We start from the raw sequence: 12,590 nt of genomic DNA, 5'->3' as shown, positions 1-12,590 counted from the left end.
TGGGCATCAAATACTGGTACCTCAGACAATATGGAAATTTAGAGTTATGTGTGTAACATACCTACTTCCTAGTAGGTGCTATATCTGTGCGTGTGTGTATGTATGTGTATGTATATATGTGGGTAACTATCATTATTACTATAATGACTTCTAGTAAAATATAGCTATAAACATACCATTCTTTTTTTTCTTTAATTATATAAATTTTTTTTTAGAGACAGGATCTCGTTTGGTCTCCCAGCTGGCGTGCAGTGGCATGATCATAGCTCACTGGCTGTGGCTCAAGTGATCTTCCAGCCTCAGCCTCTTGAGTAGCTGGGACCATAGATGTGTGTCACCACACCTGGCTAGTTGTGTGTGTGTATGTGTGTGTGTAGATGAGGTCTCACTATGTTGCTCAGGCTGGCCTCCAACTCCTGGCCTCAAGTGATCCTCCCACCTCAGCCTCTCAAAGCATTGGGAGAATAGGTGTGAGGTGCCATACCCAGCCAGATCCTTCGTTCTTGAATTTGCTAATGGTTCTGCCTTGTTAGAAATGTAGCTGTTGCTCATGTTTTAACTGTAACACATAAAACAAAGCAAATGCTCTAGCTCTGCCTGCTAAGTGTCAGATACCTCCTTCCTCTAATCCAAAGACTAGAAGGGTAGGATGCAAGCCCCCAGCTGGCTGACTCTTGTGCCCTGAGGTCTGGAATGCACGATAAGGTCAGAAGGCAGAGGGGCCACCAGCTGTCCATGGGCGGTCTGTAAATGACCTTGGGACAGGCACAGACTAGACTTTAAACTAGTTCCTTTTTTTCCCTAGAATTACCATCGAGTTTCCTGAATGTACCAGAGTGCCCCCAGTAATACCATGCAGAGCTGAGTACAATTGAGAGTTAATTCTGTCCATGGAAAGTAGTCCAGTTTGTTTCAGCCAGTCCGGTCAATTTGAGACCCTTTCTAGGGCTTATATTTTTTGTGTGTGGATGTCAGACTGGGGTTTGGATTTCTGTCTGTCAGCAGTTCCATATCTCAGCAGACAATCCCACTGAAAGAAGTTTATCTGTGTGGAAAATGTCTCTTTCTTTTAGGCATTTATCAGGCAGGGGCTTATTTTTGCTTTCCTCAGTACAGTTCTGTGACTCGGGTAGGTGGTGGGAGGGCCCAGGCAGGTGAAGAACCAGCTCATGGTCTTGTGTTGCGTTGGTGACATGATGGGTGGAGGAAGGGGGTGGGGAGCTCTGTGACTTTCTTTATTGTGAACCTTTATCTCCAAATCACTCATCATAGGAAGCAGGGCCAACATAAGATGTTATACACTGTGGAATTGTATAACTGGAGAGCATAGATAAGAGGAGCATGGTTCTTTTCTTTTTAAAATTTTATTTATTGTGGAAAGAATGCTTCATTGGGCCAGCTTCAGTGGCTCATGCCTATAATCCCAGCACTTTGGGAGGCTGAGATGGGAGGATCATTTGAGCCCAGGACCTCAAGACCAGCCTGGGCCACATGACAAAACCCTATCTCTATTGAAAAAGAAAAGGAAAGAACGTTTAACATGGCATCTACCCTCCTGACTAGAGGCACAGTTTCTGATGACCCAATTCCTCTCTGAGGCAGGAAGTGCAATTTGGATATCATCTGTCATTTTCCCTTAAAATGAAAAAGAAGCTTTTGCAAAAAGGAACAAACACAATGTTTTCGTTTGGAGCATTTGAGTGTGTAAGCATCACTGATCCTTTTGGGGTTCTGATTGTGATGTATAGGATAAAGTTTTTTCCTTTGTAGAGACAGGGTCTCATTATATTGCCCAGCTGGTCTCAAACCCCTGGGCTCCAGCAATCCTCCTGGTTTGGCCTCCCAAGTAGCTGGGACTACAGGTGTGAACCAGAAAGCCCAGCTAATTTTTTACTTTTCTGTAGAGACAAGGTTTTGCTATGTTGCTCAGGCTAGTCTTGAATGCCTGGCCTCAAGTGACTCTCCTGCCTTGGCCTCCCAAAGCACTGGGATTACAGGTATGAGATACCACACCAGGCTCATATTAGGGTCATTACAGATGAATCTTCCTTCAGAAAGAAATCCTTGCAAATATAAAGAAAAATGTATAAGCTGGAGAAAAAAGCAACCTTGGAGTCACACCTGCTACTTATTATTTATACACCTCCCTTACAGCTTTCCCCCTCCGTGAAAGTGTACCCTTCTTCTGACAGGGTCTCCTGCTTCATTCGAGACTCATGGCCAGTAAGAGACTTTCCTCACTGCACTCCAGGGATACCTCCTGAACTCTGGGGCAGCTCAGAGAAGTTCAGAAGCCACCCAGGATTACTGCGTGTTTTACATAGTGAAGAAAAAGAGAGAGATTACATAATTTTTGGCAAGAAAAGAGAAAATACAGATTGTTGTCTACTCAGATTATTTCTCTGGGCAACCAGCATATAGCTGCTATCTGTAGAGTCACTTAAACATTTCCCCACCCTGGTATGGAAATAATGTCTGCCTCCTGTGGAAAATGCAGAAGTTTGAAGTGGGGGCAGGGCAGGGTGGCTCATGCCTGTAATCCCAGCACTTTGGGAGGCCAAAGTAGGCAGATCACTGGAGGTCAGGAGTTCGAGACCAGTCTGGCCAACGTGATGAAACCCCGTCTCTATTATAATATACAAAATACTCTGCTGTAATCTTTACAATAATCTACTATAGTCTCTACTGTAGTCTACTATAATATACAAAAATTAGCCAGGCATGGTGATGGGTGTCTGTAATCCCAGCTACTTGGGAGGCTGAGGCAGAAGAATCGCTTTAACCCAGGAGGCTGAGGTTGCAGTGAGCCGAGATCGCACCACTGCACTCCAGCCTGGGCGACAATGCGAGACTCTGTCTCAAAAAAAAAAAAAAAGAGAGAGAGAGAAGTTTGAAGAGGAGACATGATGCTCTGTCCTGTTCTCTGATTATCAGCTCTTAGTGAACGCCTTGCTTCCAGCCGCAGCTGTCGTTTCCAGGCACCCCAGCCTGCCCAGCAACATTGGCTTGAGTGAAATAACATTTTTCTCCAAGCTTACCTGTGTTTTCCACATTTTGTATTTGGAAACCTATATTGTTATGTATTTCAGGAAATAAGAGCAACTTTTAACAACGTGACAATAAGCTCTACGTCACCTATCTGCATCACACAGTATTCAGGGTGGTGTAAGAGAAATCGAGACTTTAAGTTCTTGTGATGTTTCTCCTGTGGTGTGGGTAGAGAAATTTTAACTTCTCAGTCTTTTTCCAGGCCCTCAAAAGCAGCCTTTCAGAGGCTTTTTTCCTAGGAAGTAGGTAGGAGACCTTTTAAACTTTTCTTTATTTGTCCAACAGGTGACCTGCCTCAGCATCTTCAGGTGATGATCAACCTTCTGCGTTGTGAAGACAGAATCAAGCTGGTAAGAAGCAGTGAGAATGTCAAGTTAAAAAAAAATTTTTTTTTTTTTTAATTTTAATGAGATGAGGTCTTGCTCTGTTGTCCAGGCTGGAGTGCGGTGGCGTGATCCTAGCTCACTGCAGCCTCAGACTCCTGGGTTGAAGCAATCCTCCTACCTCAGCCTCCTGGGTAGCTGGGACTACAAGTGTGTGCCACTCTGCCAGGCTAATTTTTTAAAAAATGTTTGTGGATATGGGGTATTGCTTGTTTGCCCAGGCTCATCTTGAACTCCTGGCCTCAAGCGATTCTCCTGCCTCTGCCTCCCAAAGTCCTGGGGTTATAGGTATAAGCCACCATGCCCAGCCAGCAAGTTTTAATTTTTAATTGTGAAACTTGGTGGGGAACCATCCATGGATGATAGGGGGGAAAGCTTTTACGTTACAACAAATGCTCCCCAAATTGTTCACCAAAGCCAAAGCCAGGTTGACTCCTCAGTACCCCAGAGGGGCCAGAGGAGGGATGAAACAGGTCTCCACAGCAGTTGTCCTAAATAAGAACTTTCTTTGAATTTCATTTGTTCACTGAGTTCATGCATTTGTGGGTGTCTCCTCTGAGTCAGGCAGTGTCCCTGGTGCTACAGAGAGAAACAAGGCCTGGTTCCTGTCTCAAGAATTTCCTCTTTGTTTTTTTGTTATGTTTTGGGACAGAATCTCACTTTGTTGCCCTGGCTGGAATGTGGTGACGCGATCTCAGCTCGCTGCAACCTCTGCCTCCTGGGGTCAAGCAATTCTCATGCCTCAGCCTCCCGAGTAGCTGGGATTACAGGCGCACACCACCATACCCATCTAATTGTTGAATTTTTAGTAGAGATGGGGTTTTGCCATATTGGCCAGGCTGATCTCGAACTCCTGACCTCAAGTGATCTGTCTACCTTGGCCTCCCAAAGTGCTGGGATTACAGGCCTCAGCCACCATGCCCGGCCAAGAATTTACTCTTTGTTTTTAACTCCCAGAGGGATAGGTAGAACACTGAAAGTGTTGATCTTGCATTGGAGATGGGACAGAGGCACCACCTCTAAAGCAGGCCAGTGAGAGCGTGTCTGCCCTGTTCCAGGCTGTGCGCCTGGAGAGCGCCTGGGCGGACCGGGTCCGGTACATGGTGGTGGTGTACAGCAGTGGGCGCCAGGACACCGAGGAGAATATCTTGCTGGGAGTGGACTTTTCCAGTAAGGAAAGGTGAGTCTGATGGGCTAGGTGTTCCCTCTGTGAGGGGGCAAGAGTTGCTGCTGGAAAAAGGTTTCCATGGTCCCATAGCCATCAGAGGTGGGAGAGGGCTGCATCCTGATGGAACGCTAGGGTGTGCCATTTCAATGTGTGCCAGGCACCGTGCCAGTTCCAGGCTGTGCTCTCGGAGCACAGAGTCAATTGAGAGGACAGAAAGTTGTACTTAGAGGTTTCATACCAGCTACTGTAGAGTGGGGCACCCTAGCCAGGAATGCTTCCTGAAGGAGGTGACAGCAACACCGAACACAGAAGGCCAAACTGGAGTCAGCCAGGGGAAGCAAGGAGACCCTCCTGGGCAGAGGGGCCCGTGGAGAAGTGTGGAGGCTGGTGGGCTTCATCCCAGACACCTGACCCCATAGTGATACTCCATGGATTCTCAAGTGCTTCATGGCAGGTCCTAGGTCAGAGGGTTTAAGAGTAGCTTGTAATTTCCCACTAACTGGAGGCCAAGGAAGTTATAGCATTGACCCCATGATGTGTGTGAGATGAGGGTTGAATCACTCCCCTGACATCTCAGATAAGTGAATGCCTGTGAGATCATTGCAAAACCTGGATTTGTTAAAACTAGATTAGGCTCCCTTTATTCATCCTTTCATCAACTCATTCTTTAAGCATATGATTTATTTGCGTTCTCCTGTGTATGAGGCAATGGGCTAGGCCCAGGTAAACAAAGAAACAGCAGTACACACAGTTCTTAGCCTCAGAGAGCTTCTAAGCAAGCAGGAAGACAGTCACAACCAGGTAGGAGGGAGACAGTGATCGCAGGAGGGGGCGGCTGTTGAGAGCACCTGGCAGGGGTAAAGCCTAAACCAATTTTTTTTTTTTTTTTTTTTTTTTTTTTTTTTTTTGAGACGGAGTGTTGTTCTCGTTGCCCAGGCTGGAGTGGTGCAGTGGCGCAATCTTGGCTCACTGCAACCTCCGCCTCCCGGATTCAAGCGATTCTCCTGCCTCAGCTTCGCAGGTAGCTGAGATTACAGGCATGTGCCACCACGCCCAGCTAATTTTTATATTTTTAGCAGAGACGAGGTTTCTCCATGTTGGTCACGCTGGTCTCAAACTCCTGACCTCAGGTAATCTGCTGGCCTCGATCTCCCAAAGTGCTGGGATTACAGGTGTGAGCCACCATGCCCGGCCCCTAAGCTGAATCTTAATGGGCAAGTGGGCAGTCAGGTGAGCTCCAGGGTGGAGGCAGAGCAGTGAGGTGCATTTGAAGAGTATTTCAGGCAGAAACAATAGCAGAAACCAGTCAGGGAGGCTGTGCGTGTCATGGTAACGGTAAGGTCTTGCCTTGTTCCTATGAGAGCTTCTGTAAGTCACATGCTAGCGACTGATACTTTGATGCTTGTTAGAAGGAAATGAATAAAACAGAAAGGACATTTCTTTTGTGACATATCCCCCAGCACTGCAGTACATAATAAAGAGCACTATGAGAAAGTTTCCTGTGGCACATGTCGGGGATGGAATTGGGGCTGGCGTCTGTGGCCTTGGGCTGGTTGGGAATCTGGGCCTAGAAGAACCTGTAGCATAGGAGGTGCTCGGACGTGAGCTCTGAAGAGCCACTTCAGAGTGGCTGGAGGGTGTGGTCCATTAGGACGGGGTGCCACCAGGCAGGTGCTTTCGGAAATGCCCAGATGTTTAGTGTTTGACAGTGTTTCATTTGTAATTGTTCTTCCAGTGACTGTCCAGCTTTTCTGAATCTTCCTGGGGCAGGGACCTTCCCTCACAAGTATGGTCTATTCCAGTAATGCTTTCTGATCCTGAATGGAAATGGCCTTCCGTGGCCCATGCCCATTGTCTTGAGCAAAACTGTGGGAGCAGTGTAGAAGGGGTTAAGTGAGATGTTCACGGAGGCATTTTGTAGGTGTGCTATGCTATGCTAGTACACCTACAAAATGCCTCCGTGAACATCTCACTTAACTCCTTCATCCCCCTGGGGTGGGTAGTCCTGCCTCAGATTTTACACACGAGAGTCAGAGCTGATAAGGCTGCAGTGATTACCCCAGGGTCATCCCAGTAAGTGACCGGGCTGGGACTCAGAGGCAGGGCTTTTCCTGTGACCTGTTAAATGAGCAGATGCCACTCATTCTTTCCCAGTGGCCTGCAGCTCTCTCCTCTACACTGCATTGCTCATTCATTCACTCCTAGGTGTATCATGCATGGACTTGTTAGCTCTTTCCCTGTGCCAGGTGCCCCGCGAGTTGCTGGGGCCACATCAGGGAGCATGGCAGACACACCTGCACTCTCGCAGAGCTCATAGGCCAGCAGTCATGGGTACCTTAGATGCACACACGTGTACTCCCTTTCTGCTGTTGCCAGCTGGAAGAGATGGGCCTCGCCTGCACCGACTCCAAGGTGCCCTTTCCCCTGCCCTCTCCTCCCTTTACCGCCCCCCCTCGGCACCGTGACTTGGGTTCTTGCAGGCCCCTCTCCCTGTGGTTCCCTTGCCTCTGCTTCACACTCTTCCCTCAGGTTCGAATCCCTGCACCCTCTGAGCAGGAGCCACGGCCCACATGTAGGCACCGAACCCAAGGTTAGAGCAAGTCTCTGAGGTTGGAGAGGGTGGTCGAGAGGCCATCCACGGTGAGCAGGGGCCTGATGGGAACCAGAGCTAAGCTGTCCTTTCTGTCGCTGGGTCTGATGCAGCTGCCCTCTGCCTTCTCCTGTAGCTCCCACACTGCCCGGGTGCCAGGCTGTTGTCTTCTTCCCTGGCTTGGAAACAAAGTCCAGGTCCTCACCAGACACCTTTGGCCCGCTGTGGGTGCAGTATACTTGTTTTTTCTAAACTCCTTCCATGGGATTTTGTTTTTTATTCCCCCTGCCAAAGGGAAAAAAAAAGATGGGCATTGCCCCCAAAGGGCATCTTTATAGAGAGTCCAAGTGCTGTCCAAAAGGCAGCATTGGAAAGATGGCTGCGCAGTGGGCTCACGCGCTCTCAGAGTTTTTTGTTTTTGTTTTTAAGACAGGATCTCACTCTATCACCCAGGCTGGAGTGTAGTGGCTTGATCTCACCTCACCACAACCTCTGCCTCCTAGGATCAAGCGATTTTCCTGCCTTAGCCTCCTAAGTAGCTGGGATTGTAGGTGCTCACCACCACACCCGATTAATTTTTGTATATTTAGTAGAGATAGGGTTTCACCATATTGGCCAGGGTGGTTTCAAACTCCCCACCTCAAGTGATCTACCCTCCTTGGCCTCCCAAAGTGCTGGAGTTACAGGCATGAGCCAACACACCTGGCCTTGCTCAGAGTTTCATGTCTGCATATGCATCCTGGGGAGACCAGAACAGCCACGCCACCCTTGGGCTCAATCTTGGATTTTTTTCTTGTTTGCTTGCTTGTTTTTTGTTTTGTTTTGTTTTTGTGGAGACAGGATCTTGCTCTGTCACCAAGGCTGGAATGGTGAAATTATGGCTCATTGCAGCCTCAACCTCCTGGGCTCAATCAATTCTCCCACCTCAGCCTCCTGAGTAGCTGGGACCACAGGCACACGCCACCATTCCCAGCTAATGTTTTTAAAAAAAATTTTGTAGAGATGGGGCCTCACTGTATTGCCTGGATTGGCCTCAAACTCCTGGGCTCAAGCAGTCCTCTTGCCTCCACTTCCCAAAGTGCTGGGATTACAGACGTGAGCCACCGCACCCAAGCAGGATTATTTTTTCGATTCAGGTTGGGAACATTTTGAGTGCCATGAGTGTATGCCACCATCCATGCTTCAGCGTTTTGCTGTCAGTGAAGTACTCCACGATGGGGTCTTGGAACAGGTCTGTCTCCTGCCTGGCCCTCCAGATCCATCTGGCTTCTCCGCTCCTGCTGCACAGGCCCTAGGAATTTGGAGCCTGCTTTCTTCTTCTGCAGTTACCCCCACCCACTATCCTTTGGGGTCACTTTTCCTCTAAATAGACCCAGTTTAGATATATATCCCTTTCCTGCTTCCCATATATGCCTCCAGATGGAGACAAGAGGACTGCCTGAGTCCAGGGGTTTGAGACCAGCCTGGTCAGTATGATGGGGCCTTATCTCTACAAAAAAGTTTTTTTTTTTCCCTAAAGCTGGGCATGGTGGCAATGTGTCTGTGGTCCTAGCTAGGTAGGAGGCTGAGGCAGGAGGATTGATTTGGCCTGGGAGATCGAGGCTGCCATGAACCATGATTGTACCACTCCAGCCTGGGTGACAGAGCAAGACCCTGACTCAGAGAAAAATATGCTTCCCATGGGCCCTCCTTCCTTGTAGAAATCTTACTGTTAATCATCATAGGACTGCTGGAAACTCACAAAAGTAACAGCTAGGGGACGATAGGAGATTTGTGAGTGTTGCCGTCATGCAAGGTCTCTGGTTTGTGCTCATGGCTCTAGTTGAAGGCCGTGAGCGGAAGACACCTGTGGGCTGAGCCTCTCACCCATCTTTGTCCAAGGGAGGCCAGTCTATGGGTTAGGGTTCCACATGGTTTCCTGTGCCCCTGATTTCCTATGGGCAGTCTCATCCCTGCTCTCCTGGGCTCTGCCTGCCCTGGAAGGCTCTGCTCCTGGCCTGGGCCTGGCCTTGGCACCCCCTGTCCTGTGCTCTTTGCTGCTCTCTTTGCTGTGCCCACCTCCTTATCAATTCCTGGTGACGGTTGTCATTGCTCAGGTCAGGTGTTCTAGGCCTGCTCTCGTGTTCCCAGGACACTGTCTGACCTGGCTTCTGCCTATGGGATTTGGGCTCCACAGGGACCCCTTCCTTGCCTGTTCCTGGCGTTGATGCAGCCATGTGGTCCCTAGAGCTCTGTGAGGCCCAACATAAATTTTATTTTTCAATGCTGTAAGGGAAATACAGTTAGTCCCTCCGGAGTGGGTAGGACAGCAGGGAGGGACCTGAGAATTTGTCCAACCCAAAAGCCTGAGAATCATTGGCCAGAAGGACTTGGAACAACCTTCCCCATAGATATAGAAGCATGGTGTTGAGAAGAGTCCTGCATGGTGGTGGAGTGAGGGGGTTGCTGTTCAGGAGGGGAGCTGGGTCTGTGAGTCCCAGAGGCCCCATCCACAAAAGCACACAAAAATGTGACTGTGGTGTTGGCAGCAGTAGAGATGGAAGCGTGAGATTCCTAAGGTCCTCGGAGCTGGCCCTTGGCATGGTTACAGCGGCTTCTCACAAGCCGACTTTTAAACGCCTGCAGAATTGTCATTATCATCTGAGCAGACCCTCTGATAAGCCCTTTCTTTCCCCCTGTTTTTAGTGGCGCCAGTCTCTGCAGTCATTCAGTATCATTTCACTGGTAGGATGGGCAAAACAAAACCAGATTAAGCGAGGCTATAAAACCGCAGCCACACTAAAGGTGCAGGCACACAGGTCTGAGGGTGAGCTCTGGGAACAGTGTGAGCACGCTCCCCTCCCCGCCACCTAGGACAGGCCAGGCCAGGCTTGGCCGCTAGTACTTGCCTGTGTACCCCCGAGTACACGTGTGGCCCCTGCCAGCAGAGCACCAGCCGTTGGCAGCTGCCTCCCTACTGTAGAGTGGGCATGCAGTCAGCCCACACTGTACCCCAAGAGTGTTGGCTGAGCACGTACAGAGTCATGTCCACAAAGCCATCCCTGACCTGTGTCTTCTAGAATTCATCAGTGAACACTTCCTATGCAGACACCGCTCCCACATGTATATCCAACAGCTGGTCCTGGGCCAGGCGGTGAGCTGGAAACGCTGTGTGGGTGAACCTTCATGTGGGTGAATGCTAACTCCACGTCTTCTCTCCCCTCTTGCAGTAAAAGCTGCACCATTGGGATGGTTCTCCGGCTGTGGAGCGACACAAAAATCCACCTTGATGGAGACGGGTAAGGAAATCTCTTTAAAACCTTCTCTCACTGAATGTAGGCTTTGAACACGAGCTAGTTGGGGCATCCTTGGCTGATCATTAACACAGACTCATGTGTGGCGGGAGTGTCACTTCGGGAGAAGTCATATCACCCTCGAGTGAGCTGCACAAGGGAGGGTGTGTTTTGGCCATCCTGTTAGGGAGTTTAGTTCATGAAGTATCAGTGGGAGCGATTACAGGGGATCTGCTGCTGTGTGAAGTCCAAGACAGCAGTAAACTGACACCATCCACCACCTCAATGGGTTAAGAACTCTCACCACACGCCCTCCACGGGGCTTGTCCTGAAAGTTCACGGATGAATGTGGTGCAGCAGGAACTCACCAGCTTTGGGGGTGCAGGGAGAGATATACAACAGATGGGCACAACAAGGTTTCAGGTGCCACCCTGGGGGCCACAGAGGAAGAATGAAGCAGTTCTGCCTGGGCAGGCAGTAGGGATGAGGGGACATCCAGCTTCTATACACGTTCACTCCCAGGGAGGTGCGTGGACGCCATGAGGAATGGGAAGAAACAGAACAGGAAAGTGGCCCGACATGGGGATTCTAAGCAGGTCAGGGTTATGCTGCCTTATAGGATGGGAAGAGAAAATAAAATTTGGATTTGTTGTTTAAGTTGATTCGTTGTTTAAGTCAATCATCTTAATTAACTTAATTAAATTAGAATTAATATTAAAATATATTTTAATATCTTTGTATTAATTTTTTTTTCAACGGAGTCTCACTCTGTCATCCTGGCTGGAGTGCAGTGGTGTGATCTTGGCTTACTGCAACCTCTGCCTCCTGGGTTCAAGTGATTCTCCTGCCTTAGCCTCCCGAGTATCTGGGACTACAAGCTTGTGCCACCATGCCTAGCTAATTTTTGTATTTTTAGTAAAGACAGGGTTTCACCATGTTGGCCAGGATGGCCACAAACTCCTATCCTCAGGTGATCTACCCACCTCAGCCTCCCAAAATGCTGGGATTACAGGTGTGATCTTGTAATCCTCGGATTACCATGCCCAGCCTGTATTAATTTTTAATATTTTACATTAGTATTTATATTTTTATATTAACAATTTTCTATTAATATATTAATAGGTATTTTTATATATTGAATATTTTCCATGCAATCCTATGAATATAGTTTCCATGCAATTACAAAAAGGAACAGCCAGGCATGTGGGGCAGGAGGTGGCAGGTAGGCAGGAACCATGTGGGAACATAGAAGAGACGCCCTTGGAGGTCCTTGTCTGGCACCCTTTGCCAGGCTTTCAGCTTTTGGTGGAACTCCAATTGCTGGGTTAAAAACAAGCCCTCCTCACCGGAGAATGTGCCTTTTTCTGCCCTTGCCCATGTCTCTGCTGCAGCGGGTTCCGTAATCCCCCATCAGGCGGTGTGAGATGTGCTTGTTTCAGCGTGCAGGTGGGCCGGCTCCCTTCTCCCAGAGTGATTTCACTAAAGGGGCTGATTTCTCACCACAGATACCTTTCTCTCTGTTTTTCTTTCTCAGTGGTTTCAGCGTGAGCACAGCAGGAAGGATGCACATATTTAAGCCTGTGTCTGTCCAGGCCATGTGGTAAGTGTGGTTTTAGGACTTTTAACTCCCTAGAAATACTTTCTTAGCTAATAGCATGAATAGAAAAACGCCTTTTACTGAGAAGCTCGTTATGTATGCACATATTTGAGAGGGGCACAAAATGTACGTAACATAAAATTTACCATTTTTACCATATTTATGGACACAGTTTTCAGTGGCATTAGTATATTCACAATGCTTGGGCAGTTTGGGGTTTCTTGTATTTTTGAGACAGGGTCTTGCTGTGTCTCCCAGGCTGAGGTGCAGTGGTGCGATCATGGCTCACTGCAGCCTTGACCTCCCAGACTCAGGTGATCCTCCCACTGCAGCCTCCCAAGTAGCTGGGACTACAGGCACGTGACATCACAACCAGCTAACTTTTGTATTTTTTTGTAGAGATAGGGTCTCACTATGTTGCTCAGGATGGTCTCAAACTTCTGGCCACAAGCAGTCCTCACACCTCAGCCTCCCAAAGTGCTGGGATTACAGGCATGAGCCACTGTACCTGGCTTCAGCCCATATATATATA

General features: G+C 48.6%; 1 protein-coding gene across 4 annotated transcripts in view; it reads left to right on the top strand.

Annotated features, from left to right (window-relative positions):
- The window catches only part of SSH1 (slingshot protein phosphatase 1), a 76,530-nt gene that overhangs the window by 36,048 nt on the left and 27,892 nt on the right, over positions 1-12,590 (top strand). For all 4 annotated transcript variants that reach the window (XM_032300649.1, XM_032300632.1, XM_032300638.1 and 1 more), the window contains 4 exons: positions 3,334-3,398; positions 4,490-4,611; positions 10,399-10,467; positions 11,996-12,061. In XM_032300649.1, the coding sequence (XP_032156540.1) occupies positions 3,360-3,398; positions 4,490-4,611; positions 10,399-10,467; positions 11,996-12,061 (296 nt within the window). In that variant the 5' untranslated portion in view covers positions 3,334-3,359. The remainder of the gene's footprint in view (positions 1-3,333; positions 3,399-4,489; positions 4,612-10,398; positions 10,468-11,995; positions 12,062-12,590) is intronic.

Source organism: Sapajus apella, unplaced genomic scaffold, assembly GCF_009761245.1.
Source record: "Sapajus apella isolate SASKATOON/1434 unplaced genomic scaffold, GSC_monkey_1.0 scaffold2, whole genome shotgun sequence".
Lineage (NCBI taxonomy): Eukaryota > Metazoa > Chordata > Mammalia > Primates > Cebidae > Sapajus > Sapajus apella.
The sequence above is the reverse complement of the archived record's forward strand: the minus strand, read 5'-3'. Positions and strand labels throughout refer to the sequence as shown.